Source organism: Clarias gariepinus, chromosome 10, assembly GCF_024256425.1.
Source record: "Clarias gariepinus isolate MV-2021 ecotype Netherlands chromosome 10, CGAR_prim_01v2, whole genome shotgun sequence".
Taxonomy (NCBI): Eukaryota; Metazoa; Chordata; class Actinopteri; order Siluriformes; family Clariidae; genus Clarias; species Clarias gariepinus.
The window spans coordinates 28218840-28235631 of NC_071109.1; the positions used below are offsets into that span (position 1 = coordinate 28218840).

Consider the following 16792-nt stretch of genomic DNA (forward strand, 5'->3'; position numbering starts at 1 on the left):
ACAGATATTTTCCTGTAAGCTAATTTTTTTTACTGTAATACTAATGTTTGGAAATCATGAATGTTTATACTGTTAGTGCTGACGATTTAAAACCTTTCTTTATGATATGACTGACTTTAAATGTGTAAACATGACAAGGAGGAGGATAAAGATATTACACTTTTTATTAAAGTAGATCTTATAAAGTTGGTATCAAAAAAGTATCCCTCAGGAAGTCAAGGTATTGGTATCCGTACAGGTATTAAATTTTTTTTTTAATGATACCTAGCCATAAATTCTGGATGTGGATGGAAACTCTGTGGATAACATGTGGTCGGGGAAAAGAAATGTCACTTTAATGCTGTTAAAAGATAAAAGTTTTGTTGTTAATAAAAAAGTAAACAGTAAAAACCATACTGAAAATAAGGGCATTTCCATACACACACTATGTAATGAGAACCCACAGGATTGTGACTAAACATCTCAGTAGCCAAAGTGTGGCCAACTACTTGTTAGTGAGACTAATCAGAAAAAGGCTTCAGTTTGTAAAAGAGTATAAAGATTGGATTTTGGAGCAATGGAGAAAGGTCATGTTGTCTGATGAGTCCAGATTGACCCTATTTCAGAGTGATGTGTGCGTCACGGTAGGAAGCGATGCCTACATCATGAGTAGTGTCCACTGTACAAGAGTCTGGAGGCAGTGTTATGATCTCGGATTGCTTCAGTAGGTCAGATCTAGGTTCAACAACATTACAGTATGTGCCGCTTTAAAATCATTCCTCGTACAGTGTTTTCTGGATATAAACTGATAAATAGAAAAAAACATCCTTGTGCTTTTTTTATGTCTGTAAAAGCAGTCCTGTCTTTAGCATCTGATCTAGAGAAAATATTGAACAAAATAAATCAAGCCTTTAAAATATAGCAACTGATTTATATCTGACACAAATATAATATTGCACTCCTTTTGTGATTGCGGCCAAAAACGAATTTACAAAATACAGTACATCTAATCACAATACCACTGGACATTTTCACACCATTTCGACAGTGTTTATCCTCCTGTAATTTGGTATAAAAAGCAGAACTGAGGCATTTTTCAGTTGGGAAAGTGACCCCAATCTTTTCTCTTTAAAGTGCCGATCTGTGCCTAGGGAAAAAAAAACATTTCAAAACAGAAGTAGTTCACCTCAAAAGTGGCAGACGGTTTTTATAAAAGAAGAACTAAGGGCTTTCGTTCAGGTGCGACTGATCATTTCTCCTAACTGAAAAAAAAAGTGTTGCATGCATCAGGGTGAGAACAGCACGTCTTTAATGTACTTGACGGTCTTGCAGTTCCGCAGCATGGCCACATGTTCGTTCTGTTGCAGCTCCACCAGATGTACGGGCTGCTTCTGCTGAGTGCTCCAGCGTTTGCACTGCACGGCACTCAGCAAGTTCACTGTGCCATCTCCTTCACCCTTCACCACTTCGGGCTCTGCGTCGGGAAACGTGGTGTAGCGGTACGCCTCCTCTGTCTCGAGGCCTGTCCCGTACAGACAGTGCACAGGAACGCCGGGGGCTTGCAGAGCCTGCACTAGTGGCTCCGTGTCCTGCCGCATGGCCCAGCCCTCCTCGTGACCGATGTCTTTGAAGAAACGCTCATAGTCGTTTACTGTATAGTTGGCGCTGGGTGTGGAGACGAGCGGTACGTCGCTCGGCCACGTGTGCGCGTACGGTAAGAGCCACGCTGTGGATACAGCTGTCCGCTGCTGGGCCCGGATCTTAAGGGGGTTAATTATTTTAAAGCCATCATTATCACCTAAACAGGAAGAGTAGGACAGTTAAGGATGTATTTTAGAGCTTGTTATTAAAAGTTGAAACTAAACCCTAAGGATTTTGGAGACCTCTACCATACAGGAAAGGATTTCTCACCACTGGCCATAACGCGCAGCGTCTTGGCCACGCCGGCCCACGGGGGACCCAGGCACACAAACGCCTTGATGTATTTGTCCTTCCAGGCCTGTGGCTGCTGGTTGAGGAAGTAAAGTGTGTACATGTTGCCCATGCTGTGAGCGACGAGGACCACCGGGCCACCGTACTTCTGTGCCATCTCCTCAATCATCATCTGCAGGTTCAGGAAGTACTCCTTGTTCTCATCTGGAAAATGTATTGTGAAAATTAGTGAAAAGAAGGGACGAGAATCTCCAGCGAAAACCCAATTTGATATTATCATGATACCTAATTGCTGATTCTATTTGTATTATGATTTTTAAAAAGTTTTTCATGATTTTATAAATATCCCGTTCTGGTTTTGTTACAATCCTACTACACCGGATGGCCAGTCTGTGTGAATAGTTTAGAGTACATTTCCAAAATGAAATGAATTCACTTTAATTAGTAGTTCTGATGAGTCAGTATTTTGGTTTTTCTTTAAAGTGATTCAGTTCCGTATCCTCATTACTTTTTTTTTTTTTTTAAGTACAGACTTAATAATATGTTCTCCATAAGCTGTGGATGGAAGGCAAACACACCGTGCCAAATAAGACCATCAACGCATAACATCTCACCAATAAAATTAAAGTAAGAAAGAATTTTTTTAAAAATCCATTTTGGAGTCAGTTCGGCGAAACATGAATTGCTACATAAAAATCACCATAAATTGTTTTTTTAACTAAAATCTCACGCACTGGGAGCCTTTCTCCAGTCGTAAGGGGCCCCTCGGAGATCTTCGCCTCTGGTGTAACCACACTTCACCAAGGCTTGCACTATAGTGATAAAGTACTTTTCTGTAATAGATTAAAACACACACATACACACATGAAGATGGCTGCAAATAGGTTCTCAGCACACACGTTCTTAGTTTGCAATTTTTTTCTCTTAATTTGCAGTGAACTGAAAGGTGGCAGTGGCTTTCAGATCCTCCAGCCAGTTTTTAGTGAGAATACGATAACCATCAAATAAACAGAAATAAACGCACCCTAAGTGCCTGCACCACGTCCAGAAGTATAGCTGGTACTCACCAAAATGTAGGCACGGATCGAGATACTCCAGGCTGACAGTCTTGCCGAAGCCGGGCACCCGGATGTCCACGCCTGGAGGTGCTTCGGTACTGTGAGTGGTGCGATTGTAAATCAGCCTGATGAGGCGAATACATATAAAGGAAGCAAATACACATAAAGGACTTGTTATAACAGCTTTTTTAAAGATGTTATTATAATATGACTTAATTCAATTCAATTCAATTTCATTTGTATATCGCTTTTAACAATTGTCATTGTCGCAAAAATCAAAAGGATTTTTTAAGTTTGTATTGAATGTGAGTGTGTATGAATCAAAGTGGTCAGATAGTCCCTGATGAGCAAGCCTGAGGGCCACAGTGGCAAGGAAAAAGGCCCTGAGATGGTAATAGGAAGAAACCTTGAGAGGAACCAGACTCAACAGGGAACCCATCCTCATCTGGGTCAAACAGAAAGCAGGAATCGATCTACATTCATACTGTGTGTTAGGTGGCAGGCGGTTCAGCTATAACAGTTGATGTTATAATTGATGTTAATATGGAGTCCAGGTAGTTATTGGAGGCTCAGGTAGACTCGTAGGAAATTCATAAATTCTCTTAATGTGGCTCCATACTGTAATCTGCAGATGTAAGGCAAACGCACCGTGCCAGCGCATAACATCTAACCGGTAAAATTGGCCACCCTACTCAATCATCAGTCAAAGGAAATTAAAGGGAGATATAAACCCGGAACCAGGTGGCTACTAAACCTCACATTTTTAGTCATTCGAAGCTACTCAGTTCCTTCTGAGGAAACCAACTACTGAGCACAGAGGTCATGATGGAGCTTCCTGTTCAAAGCATCCTGTTCAGCATTGCCTTTCCACATCTGGAAAATGTGTCTGATGATATACAGAAGAAACATGAGAACAGTGAGTGAAGTCGCTGGATGTGATCGTGTCACGACTGAGAATTTTATTCTTGTGTAATCCAGTCCTTATAATTTACAGCAAGTGAATAAATACTAAAGTAGGCGGACATGACACATGAAACTCCTAGGAGACACAACACAGACACAGTCTCAGACCTTCCTAATCAAATTCAAGTCATGATTTCACATCATTTACAAAACCTGGCATTTAGGAAAAGACAATATAACCAAAAGTATGTGGACCCCTAAACACAACACCTTATATGGTTCTTTCCCAAACTGTTGGCACAAAGTACAGAATGTTGTAGGATCTGTTTCTGTATGACACTGCCCCTGTGCACAAAGCGTACTCCAGGAAGATACACTATATGGACAAAAGTATTTGTCCAATCCTGCTTATTATTGAATTCAGGTGTTCCAATCAGCACCCTGATCCCCAGTGGAGAGCAATCTTAATGCTTCCACATACCAAGACATTGCTATGCTTCCAATTTTTTTGAGAACACTTAGGAGAAGGCCTTGATATGACTGTGCCCCAATGCACAGAGCAAGGACTACAAAGACATGGTTTGATGTGGAAGAACTTGACCGGCCCTAACACAGAGCCCTGACCTCAACCCCACTGAGCACCTTTGAGATGAACTGGAGCAACACTCCAACATCTTGTGGAGAGCCTTCCAACGTAAGTGGATGCTGTAACAGCTGCAAAAAAGGGGCCGACTCCATATGAAGCATAAGTATTTGGATACAATGTCATTGCAGGTTTGGCCAAATACTTTTGTATAAATACTGTATGATTAGCCACGGCTAAAGTTGACCTAAACCTGAATGAACACCTTAGGGGTGCACTGAAACACTGATTGCAGCACAGGTCTCCTCACTAGAGAAGGTCAAATGCATATTAAACCGATTAACAAGTGAGGCGTCTGTGGGCGGCCCAGTGTTGTTTCTGTGGAACCATAGCCAGTAAAATAGATTAAGATTCTAGTTTGTTATTTTTTCTCCTTGTTGTTCTGCTTCTTATTGTTCTCCTTTGCTTTTCTTTAGTTCCTCAAAGAAGATACAGTATATCTGTAAGTAAAAGTCATATCACTTGTAATCCTTATCTCAATACTTCTTTTAAAGCTGTTCAGTTTGTTTCTGTCTTACAGTGTTACACATTATCAGATGGACGGAGGAAAAAAACAGAAAAAACACATCGTCAAAAAAGTAAAAAAAAATTTAAATAACCATCGGCTGTGCTGATTTCTGAAGATCGGCATCGGCCAAAGAAAACCCATGTTGATCAGCCACTACTCCTCACCGAACATTAATGTTTTAATTAATGGACTAAATCTGGAATATGCACAGGTAGGTGTGATGCTGAAGTGTCCAGAATGCTGTCGTATGTCAGGATGAGGTATTGCAAGTTTGCCTACAAAAACTTATAAACAGATATTAATAATCATAGGACTCATTTACCTCATATTATCAATCCAGCAATCAAGGGCAAAAGGGAAGACCAACTCCAATGGGTTCAGCCACAGCGAAAAGTACTCTTTCGTCTTCTTGCAGCAGAAGCAGTTAACAACTTTGGGTTTATCCAGCTTAGCCTCCAGCTGGTTCCCGAGATCGCCTGGAACTGCATAACAACGTCACTTGGTTATGGACATTGACAGAGAGAATATTGAGCAAGACTGCTTGTTCAATGAATACTGAAGGATCATGAATACTAGGACAATTAACTATATATACTGTATATATGTAGGTAAAACGTCCCAGTGCTGTTGTGTTCTATATCAGCACTTGTTGAATGCCTCTCCAATCAGATTACTCATTCAGAACTAATTGTTGGTATGAAGTATATAATTCATAATGTTATTTGGTGGTGTTAATGTTAGGTCTGATTTGTGTGTGTAGAAGGACTCACTACATTTTAGGATTATTATTTATTAACATTATATTATGGCTGCACGATTTGATGAAATAAAATCACATTGCGTCTCTTTTGAATTTAAGATGCAATATTTAACTATTAAATGTACCATTTTGTATTCAAACGTCCAAATAATTGGACAAAGGATCTCATTAAGAGGATGTTTGGCAATATTTATTTATTTATTAAGTCAAAATGATAAAAAAAAAAAAATGATTGACAAACTACATAAATTCCCAACTATGCATATAAACTCACTTACAAAAGTAATATATATATATACAGGTCCTGGAGGAACATTGTTTTGATTCACTGTGTACTAAACTGTATATAGTTGTGGGTAAAAACTTTTTTTTTTTAATTTATTAACTTACTCAGTACCACTGGAGGTCGGTTCGAGCAAGGCTTCCCATCACAGCATTTTAAACTTCTGCACTGGACGATTGAAACTAAAAACAACAACACCAATAATCCGAGCTGGCTCGAACAAATCATCTTCCAACAGATCATATCTCATCTCCAGTATACAGGAAAAGAGACACCTCTGCATCTGTCACTAAGTCATTCAGGAACAAAATAAATGGCCTCAAAAAATACCAATGGCATCAATTCCAGTGGGCGGGACTATGGGTCCTGTTTTCAGAAACATACCAGAGCATATGAGTTCTCAAATTAATACCTAGCCGAATTAATACCTTATAAAAAATTAATACCTAGAGGACATTTAGGATTTTGTTCTTGGCAAAGTGGTTTATATGTAAAGTAGAGACCATAAGCAAGGTATTTCACCTAAAAGAATCACAATAAATGCATGATCAGCAAAATGATTTATTTGTCTTTTTTTTTTAAACTATAGCACGTAAACAACCTTAACAATTATAAAGGTTTTTATTTAAGTAAAACAATTTGTATACCACAACTTGATACCTTTCTATCATAGCCAGCAAGAACCTTTTTCAGAAATTTGTGCTACATTCGCTTTTCTTTACAATCGAAACAGGCAGGATAGCCTCTGGTGCCCACCGGCATGGATGAGCCGATTCACCTGGCAGAGGTTATGGCGATAATGTTTGTTGATTGTTAACAATAAGCGGTACATTGGGCAACAGTCATGAGAATGTGTTACATCTCAAGTGACTGGATGTCATATGAACGCCCAGACTGACACACTCGGGCAGAGAACTCGAGGAAAATATGAACTCTATATGCTTCTGTACATCCTGTTTTCTAATTTCAGGATGTCTCTGTCACATGGTGCATGTTTATGCCAGTAAAATTGGGTTAGTTTATTGTTAGTTTATTGTTACTCACTCCCACTCATCTTCTATACCACTTTATCCTGAAAGCAGCCTGGAAAAGCAACTCAAGTAACCGAACTCATCAATTGGTCATATCCATGGGTTCAAGATTTCACTAGAAAGGATTTTCTATCCAAGTGTTAAAGGCAATCTGCGGCACAGTGGCTTAGTGGTTAGCATTGTCACCGTACACCTCCAGGGTTCGCGTTTGATTTCTGCCTCATGGTTTGTGTGCATGTTCTCCCCGTGCTTGGTGGGTATTGTCTAGGTATTTCAGTATCTTCCGACGGTCGAAAAAATAAAGGTACGGCTAAATGGCGTTTCCAAATTACCCCTTAATGACAATTGGGTGTCGAGCTGGCAACTTGACCCTTTAAGTAACTGCGACAGAAATTTTGGGTATATCTCCAGGGTGAGGAGTGTCACTTGCCCCACATGGACGAACCAAAATACCAAATACCAATTAAAGGCAATCCTTATGTTAGTAATTATGTTAGCTTGTTCCATTATTTATGAGCCACCAAAAATGGGCGAGTGCATGAAAATAGCTGTAATTTTAAAATGTTAAATGTAAAAAAAAATAGTAGGAAGTGTAGAGGGCGTCATTTTAAATGACTTTAGTATATCTGCCTCTGCAGGACAACATTGATTAGTTTTCCAGACTGATCTGGTGCTTAATTAACACCAATAACTGGGAGGTATCTGAAAGTGCTCTATATCATCTCATTTAAGCTTTCTATACTGCGCTTTTTTCCAGCAGGTGGAGACAGTGAGATATAATGAAACCAAGGCTGAAAGAAGGTAAAGAGATGAGGGTTGTGCTTCCAACCAATAAAATACTGTACTTTTAATCTGTACTTTCTGCTAAGTCTTTATATTCTGTACAAAGTGCAAAAATTGTCTAAAGTGGAAAGAAAAAATGTTAGGTGAGCACATGTGGGTGTGATGGTTCGGTCAGGATTGGGAACCACTGACATAAAGTGTTATCACACTCAAAGCCCTGAATATTGGCCTAAATCTGCAGTTTGCATTTAAAATCAGGTTCTGAAGACGTGTTCCTGGAGAAACATGCACAGGCTCTGTAAGTGATTTCTCTGAAATAACCCCTTTGACCTGATGCTCGCTTTATGACCTATGTTACACTCAACATTGATTTTCACAGATTTGTGTGTCTGGCAGAAAAGATGAAGGTGTATTCCACTGAGCCCAAAAAATAACTGAGGTGATTTTTCATTTTTAGCTTTTAGTCTTATTTAGTATGTGCACTCTCAGATTGCCACAACTATTATTATTTCACTTTTTATCAAAAAAAATAAATAAAAATTTGGCAGTTACTAACTCACTCATCTTATACACCGCTTTATCCTTAATTTAGGGAGACTAAACCCTGAACAGGGTACCAATCCATCACAGGACATACACTACAGGCAATTTGGGATCACAAATTAGCCTAACCTACCTATCTTTGGACGGTGGGAGGAAACCAGAGTACACAGAGGAAACCCACCGAGCACGGGGAGAACATGCAAACTCCATGCACACAGAGTCAACGTGGGAATCAAACCCAGGACCTGGAGGTGCAACACAGGACACAGTGCAAACCAATAAGCCCTGTGCTGCTGATCAAATTTTGTTTGTTTACTGGTATTCACAACTAAATTAATTCATTAATTAATCCAGTAATCAATTAATTCGTTAATTAAAAAACCTGACCCCATCCTGACCCCCATTTTTGAAATACATCTTGATCTCACACACTTTTAAAGCCTCCTCTCTCAAACAATTAAAGCACTTGGGGTGGATCAGACAAAAGATATTTGATGTCTTGTGTTTTTCATGATTTCCTCTGGGTACTCAGATTTCCTCCCAATGTGCAAAGATATGCTAATTAGGCTAATTGGCATTCGCAAATTGCCCATAGTGTGTAAATGAGCGTGTGTGTGTGTGCCCTGTGATGGATTAGCACCCCCTCCAGGGTGTACGGGGTGCGCGCCATGTGCTCTCCTGGGATACGCTTCAGGTCCTAGTGACCCTGTATACAGGATAAAGTGGTTTAAATGATGCCGATGAGTGTTTTAAACCAGAGCAACGAAGGTAATGCAGCTAACAAATGAATAAAGTTTTGTCTTACTCAAACTTATCTTACTTTTATATAAGTATCTTGCAAAATTTCATGCAGTTTAAAATCGCATGCAGTTCTTTATATCGGTGTGTATTTTGCACAACCAGAACAACTTTTCTCCCAAACTGCATAAACTTTAAAAGACAGTTTTATTTGTAACTTTTAAGTTAGATTTTAGACTCTGATAAAATAAATAATAATAATAAAAAATAATAAAAAATTAGCATTTATTTTGTAAAAAATCAGTCAAATTGTGACTTTTCTCCAGATAGAAATCTCTATGGGTCACATGCAGCTTCTGGAGGTTATGGAAGGAATTGACAAGCTCACAAAAGAGTTCTTACTATGAGGTCTGTACAACTGATAACAAAACTCACATGTTAGTCTGCTTTCCTTTGCTTTCAACAACTGACTTCTTGTTTGTCTTCTAGGATCCACAATTTCACTTAAGTCAGTTGACTAACTGGTCCCATTGAGGGGTCGCCACAGCTGACCAACTGATCCGCACAGTTGGCACAGGTTTTACACCAGACACCTTGTGTCCTGACACAACCCTCCTATTTTATCCATGCCTTCTGCATGGTAGGCAAGAAACCTACTACAGAGCCACAGATGCTCATGATAACCTTGAAAAGAACCCTTAATTTAAAGTGACGGAGAGAAAATAAACAATGGACTCAAAGTTCCAGAATGCATATATAATATTCAGTTATTTCTCTTATGTACCTTACATCACAGTAAAGTATCGCAGTTAGGAAACTGGGGTCAGAGCGCAGGGACAGCCAGGACACAGCACCCCTGGAGCAGATAGGGCTAACGACCTGCCTCTTGCGGTGCTGGAGCTCGAACCACTGCCCTTCTGATCGGTATCCCAGAGGTTTAACCCTTTTGGTCAATCCCCACAGAATTTTTCTAGAGCTACAGCAAAGGCTACAAGATAAAAATTGAGGCTTTGGAAGATGTTTGAGCAGAGTGTACAGATGAAGAGATGAGCGAGCTGGACAGACTAAATGACCACAAAGCACCACTGTAGTGTGAAGCAAATCCCACTTATAGCACTTTTTTAGAATGGCACCATATATAATATAGACTTCCCAATGAGGTTGGTATATAAACCACCAATTTTTAAGACTCATGCACTGTACTATGCATATGAATATGTTTATGTTGATTAAAGTTTAATCTTATTAAATAAAAAAGCACATATGATAAATACTGATATGCAAATTGTAGGGGCATTGGTTGATTAGTTATAGGCCATGTGTATGTGGCTGGGTTTGGTTCAGAATACACAGAATACAATTCTGGTTCCAAAGTATCCGGCATAAAACGTGTGCCAAGACAAATGTGTGGATCGACACCTTTTGAATATGTGTGGCGGCACTTAAACAACTGATATGCAAATTGTGGAGGATGTGTCCTTTCAAAAGAAAATCTAATAGAGTGGCGCTCAGAAAGCATTAAACCTCAGTGAGGTGTGACATACTGTATGGTGTGTCTTATGCTGATGAGGCGGAAGCTTCTATGGTTAACAGGTCCTAATTATAACTTCATGTGGCCTTACACAAAGCCAAACATGCGTAGTATTGCTATGATTCAACTGCTATGTTTCTTGACGTTCCCTGCAAAGCATACTGCACAGGGTGTTCAGCCATGTTAGGTGCAATTCCAAACCACACGGAGTTCAAAGGGAACTGTTAACGGTGTAGGGAACAAGAGAACAATGGATCATCACTGAAGTGGGCATGAAAAACAATGGAGCTTGAAAAGCGATTAATACTGTATATCTATTATTAATATTATCGAGGATGACATTATATGTATATGGCACCATAATTTAAAATTTATTTTACAGGGTATCTGTACATCTTGCAAATTAATCGAAAAAATGTATTAACAAATAATACACATTTCAATCGTATACTGTACATTTTCTAATGGTATTAGTTTTTGTTTCAATAAATATTCAATATTTAATTTCTGTAGTGGCACGGGAGCTAAGTGATTAGCACCGTCATCTTGCACTACCACAGGGTCCGGGTTCGGTTTCCCCCTCAGATCTGTGTGCATGGAGTTTGCATGTTCTCCTCGTGCTCTATGATGGTGCAAACCAGCCTTCAAATGGTCCCGGATGTTGCAGCTTTAAAACTTGCAAATTTGCGACGGGTAATTGTAAATTCTATCATATTTCTTGCATTCTAAAGAATTTACACTGGCCTCCAGTCGAACTGAGAATTGATTTCAAACGTCTTTAAAGCATTACACGGCCAGGCTTCATCTTATTTATCTGACCTCCCAAATTGGTGTTCCCAATTTCCCTGTAGTCTGTAAATGCAATGGATTGGGTGTATTCCCCCGTCCCGTCCCCCAAATCTTCTTGGATAGGCCTCCAGGGCTTCTGCAACCCCGTATACAGGATAATACGGTATAGACTATGGGTAAGTGAATGAGAGTGAGTGCAAAGACATGCAGATTAGGCTAATTGGCGTTCCCAAACTGCCCATGTGTGAATGTTGACCAGAGGTCCTACCACAGTTGTAAGAATGGGAATAAATAAGATGGTCACCTCTAGCTTAAATAGTCTCTTGTTGGACTTCCGAGGTTCCTGGATGGATTGAATTTTTTTACCCTATCAGCAATAGGTCATGCTACCATGGAGGAAGTGATGTCAGCACTGAAAGCACCTTTAAAATTACACTGTAGAACGGAACAAAGCTCATCTCCTCCTTACAGTTGACTTTATTCTGATAATTGCCTGATGCTGGTAGATGATAAACCTTTTAACCGTGTAAGCACCTGAGAGCTCTCTGTAATATTAAAACAAGCAGTTAAAAAAGTATCTGCCACTTATTGAACATGTGACTATTGACCGTGTCAGTTTTCCTTATCAGGTTGTTACTTAAGTGAGTAGAATAGCTGGCTTTTACCCAGGTTACTGAACTCTTATAACCCCTGAACTGCTCTCTCTCTCTCTCTCTTTCTCTGGTTCTCTGTGTCTCTGTAGAGTCTCGTGGTCGGCCAAGATAATGGACCTTTCCAGATAAAGCTAAACTGCAAAAAAAGGAGTTAACTCTATCACTTTCCACTTCAATGACTAATGGCAGTTCGGAGATTTGAATACAGTGACCTTCTTCATACGCCTTATATATCACATGGGCAATATCAAGCTTGTAGATCCACCTTTAGTTTTTATATGTATTTCCTTTATGACATTATCAGTCTCCCACATCATTTTGGTCCATGCTTCTTTACAACATTGCTTCAGTTCATTGAGGTTTCAAATCTTGATTATTAAAATTTTCAGCCATTGTGATGTAGAGAAACTGGTGTGCTTTGGATTATGGTGTTGTTGTGTGACCAAGCTTTAACTGTTGGGCAGATGGCCTCACATTTGCATCTTTGGCTGCAAAAACAAGCCCAAATTATCCCCCCTCCACCATCATGCTTGACAGCAGGTATGCTGAAAATGTTTCTGCTGAAATGCTGTTTGGTTTTCTTCAAAAATGGCAATGAACATTAAGACAACTACACTTTGGCCCCATCTGTCAATAGGACGTTGGTCCAGATGCCTCGTGGTTTGTTCATGTGCAGTTTTGTGAATGTCATGCTTCCATGTTCTTTTTATTCAGAAGAGACTTTCTCCTGGAAAACCCTTTCAAACAACTGTACTTGTTCAGTCTTCTTCTAATTGTGATCTCTAAGACTCTACCATTTAACATTCTCAGTGAGGCCAGTAGGGTCTGAGATGTAGCTCTAAATTGTTTTTTTTTATTATTATTATGATTTCTGTCAGCACTGCACAGTCTGACCTTGGGCTGAACATTTTCTAGAATAATGTACTCCACTAATTGCTTCTCTAAAACTATTGCATGTCTTTCCCTCTTGCCATTGTGTTGACACAAACCTGAACACTCCAGACCAGCATGTCTGCAAAATGTCTGCTTATAGTATAGGGTTTTGCACACCTGCTGATGATAAATTAATTAAGGGCTGGTGATTAGTAGCACCTGGCTGTAACTTAACATCTTAAATCATGAGAAGAAAGGGGGCACTTAGTATTGCCTAAATAATGTTTTTTTCCCTTATTGGCTTTATTTTTGTTAAGTAAATAATGGCATGGTGATGCCACTACAATCAGATGATTTCTATTATGTTTTTATAGTTTCCATATATATAATCAAAACTAAATCTGTACATTTACATTTAGGCATTTGGCAGAGTCATCCAGAGCGACTGCTTTAAAGATTACATCATTAGATACATACTTACATTGGGTTAACTAGGTTAATAACTAAGTGCCATTAGTCCAACACAACTGGGAAAAGGTTTTTTTTTTTTTGAGGGTAGTCCAAGTACTGGAGAAACAGATGCGTCTTGAGTCATCGTTTGAAGATAGTCAAAGTCTCTGCTGTACGGACACCTAGAGGAAGTTCATTCCACCACCTAGGTGCCAGAACAGAAAAGAGCCTGGATGAATGCCGCCCTTGATTCCTGAGAGATGGTGGGATGAGGTGAGCAGTGCTGGAGGATCGGAGGGAATGTGGTGCAGTGCGTGGTGTGATTAGAGCAGAGAGGTAAGTGGGTGCTGGGCCATTTTTAGCTTTGCAGGCAAGCATCAGCGTTTTGAATTTAATGCGGGCAGCTACAGGAAGCCAGTGCAAGGAGCGGAGGAGTGGGGTGGTGTGGGAGAACTTGGGAAGGTTAAAAACGAGACGTGCTGCTGCAAGTTTGATTAAAGCACACAATGTGGTGGAAAGTTCATGAAAATGTTTCTTCATGCTCCTAGAACCACTCTTTTTCAATTTGAGTATCACAGTGCCATCAGGTAAAACCAAAAAAATATACAGATCATACTACTGCTTGTACAGTCAGCACCATGCATGATGGGTGTCCCTTTTTACCCTGACACACCATCGCTCTGGAATAGGGTCAGTCTGGACTCATCAGACCACATGACCTTCCTCCCTCCTGCATATGTGCAACAGTCACAGAAAAGAAGGTATATATTCTGTAACGGTCTCAAGGATAAAGGCATGACATTAAATCAGTTCTAAACCATACTGGAGGCTTGGATTACTAAACTTTATGACACATAAACTAGATAATCAAATACCAAGATATTCATCATATCAGTACGTGATCTGCTTCAAGAAATAGACACAGTTTTTTTTTATGTTTTAAACTCACTGTAGAGGAAATTGTTACTTCCTCTACTGTTAGGCGCAACAACCTCACTTTTCGCAACATCCGACAATGAAACCGAGACAAAGATTTGTTCCTTTTCATTAATGACAGGTTCAGTTGAACATCTGTACAACAGCCACAGATTCCAGTTGACTTTATCTCCTCTTACAGGGTGCCCAGACAATCCCAAGACAACTGTCAATCTAGCAGGAGACATTATTGTAAGATGCCCCACACCCAACTGGCATCTGATTTCTAATGAGGAGTGACTGTAGCCAGTGGCTTTGCCAGATTATCAAGCTCCTCACCCAGTCATGAACAGTAAACCCACATACCTTTCAATGGAACGTTATAGTATTTGCTGCCTGTACTTGTGTCATTGTTCTTTAGATCACTATTCATGGCTTGGCTTATAAACCACAGGTAAACATAAGTACAGTATGTAGAATGCCCCGTAGACCTAAAAACCTGTTTTGCCACTTCAGACCGGTGCAACGACTAGATAACTGCTACCGTTGGCTCTTTCATCATGTTGACTCATGAATACTCTTGCAAGTCCACCCATCCAGAGCAGTCTGTGCCTACACCTGTATACCTTAAGGGAGCATCCTAGTTTTCCTGGAGAGAAACATAGGCTCGGACTTAGAGATTCAGCCCAACTTCACACTGAGCAGCCAAATGTTTGAGCCAATATTTGGAAATACAACTTTGGATGGTGATGGTACAGATATTGCGAAGTAGCCACCCAGACATCTCACATTCATGTAGTAATGGACCATACTCCTATACCCCTTAAACGAGCTGGTCCCCTGGTCCATGCCTTCGAAAGACCCCACGTTGTTTTAACAGGTTAAATTCTCAAAGTCTCCTCTCCAGACCTTGTAAATATACTTTTTGTAAGATACTAAGCAATGTATTTACTAAAGGGTAGTCTTTAATTGTCACATAGTACATTTCTGCACAGTGAAACAGGAAGGCGGAGGGTCCAGGTTCCCGCCCAGGTTCGATTCTCGTCTCTGTGTGCATGGAGTTTGCATTTTCTCCGGGTACTCCGGTTTCCTCTCGCAGGCCAAAGACCTGCAGGCGCCTAATTGGAATTCCCAAATTGCCCGTAGTGTGTGTGCAATGTGATAAATTGGCAACCTGGCCAGGGTGTACCCTGCCTCGTGCCCCAAGGCTCCTGGTATAGGTTCCAGGCCACCCGTGATCCTGAATACATGATAAAGCAGTATAGACGATGAGTGAGTGAAACAGGGTTAAGAACCTTGCTAAAGGGACCAACAGCGGCAAACTAGCAGAGCTGGGATTTGAACCCTTTGGTGGAGAAATGGACGACCCCATCAAGGTTTTCCGTGCTTTATTTCTATGCTTTATTGAAGAGGTATTTAGATGCCCCTCGCGAGTGCCTTAAACACTTCTTATCCAGTCTTATTCACCCCTGCTGCAGTCTTGCTACTATAAGGGTTTCTAACCACTATAAAAACCTTGGGCATGGACCTTTAAAAACACCAAAGATTTCTGGTACAGTACTGCCTTCTGAAAAGTGAGCAGGTCCATTGAGTTCAAGAGTTCTATTATAGTAATCCATAGAAGTAGTCAACCATTCCCTTGCTTAAAATTTTTGTCTTCTGGTCAAATCTGTCCTATTTACATGTTTCCTCTTTAAAAAAGAAAAGTGCAGTAAATTTCATCTATTTCTCATGAGGTTTAATGACGTTGTTCACACATGGCAGCTGAATACATTAAATAAATTAGAATAGTTTTCTATGGAACTTTTATACACTCATGGTGCTCCCGGTCAAAACGGAAAAGATATATACTACATGTGAAGCTCTGGAATTATATTTGACAATGGCAGTGATCAGGAGGAGAGAAGCCAGATTAACAGTCAAGAGGGTTTAGTGGTGAAGGAGTCAGAGGATAATCATAGAGTAATTCACCTTTCAGTGAATTACTCTATGATAAATACAATAGGTTTTATCTTGGTACTGTATTACTAAATAACATCTATATAATGTTTTGTCCCCTAAAACAACAAGTGGTATGAGCTCAGTAAATAAGGCCTGCAGGACAAACACAGCAAAGACAAGTTCAAAACTTAATGATCACACAAGAGCTGGAAGTTGATAAGAAGATCTAATACAACATTAGGTGATATGTATTATTGTGGATTTATAATGAAATAAAATCTTCAGGTCAAAAGTGACTGTGAGCCACAAAATGAACACAAAATGAGGGTTAACAAATAAAAGTAAATGGTAATGGTCCAGTAATGTCATTGAACCCCATTATTTAGGAAACTTAGTCTGTATCATTTATATTTACTCATTTTGCAGACAATTTTATCCAAAGCAGTCTACAATTGACCTTTCCAGTTAAAGTTTAAGTA

The 16792-nt window shown here is 39.8% G+C and overlaps 1 protein-coding gene across 1 annotated transcript; it reads right to left on the minus strand.

The window, feature by feature from the left end:
• Positions 1 to 153: 153 nt before the first annotated feature.
• LOC128531915 (phospholipase A2 group XV-like) lies at positions 154 to 6340 on the minus strand. The gene is made up of 6 exons (XM_053506100.1): positions 6174 to 6340; positions 5346 to 5505; positions 2979 to 3094; positions 2646 to 2744; positions 1891 to 2115; positions 154 to 1777 (listed from the first exon to the last, which is right to left on the minus strand). The coding sequence occupies exons 1-6, from the start codon at positions 6307 to 6309 to the stop codon at positions 1266 to 1268; spliced, it is 1248 nt and encodes a 415-aa protein (XP_053362075.1). The 5' UTR covers positions 6310 to 6340; the 3' UTR covers positions 154 to 1265.
• Between the last annotated feature and the right edge of the window lie 10452 nt (positions 6341 to 16792).

Excerpts from the sequence above, each read along its gene's own strand:
- LOC128531915 (XM_053506100.1), bottom strand. The coding sequence starts at position 6,309 with ATGATCTGTTGGAAGATGATTTGTTCGAGCCAGCTCGGATTATTGGTG. Across the intron at positions 5,506-6,173 it reads CCGACCTCCAGTGGTACTGA|TTCCAGGCGATCTCGGGAAC; the intron begins GTAAGTTAATAA and ends GTTGTTATGCAG. Across the intron at positions 2,116-2,645 it reads CGACTGGAGAAAGGCTCCCA|ATGAGAACAAGGAGTACTTC; the intron begins GTGCGTGAGATT and ends TACATTTTCCAG.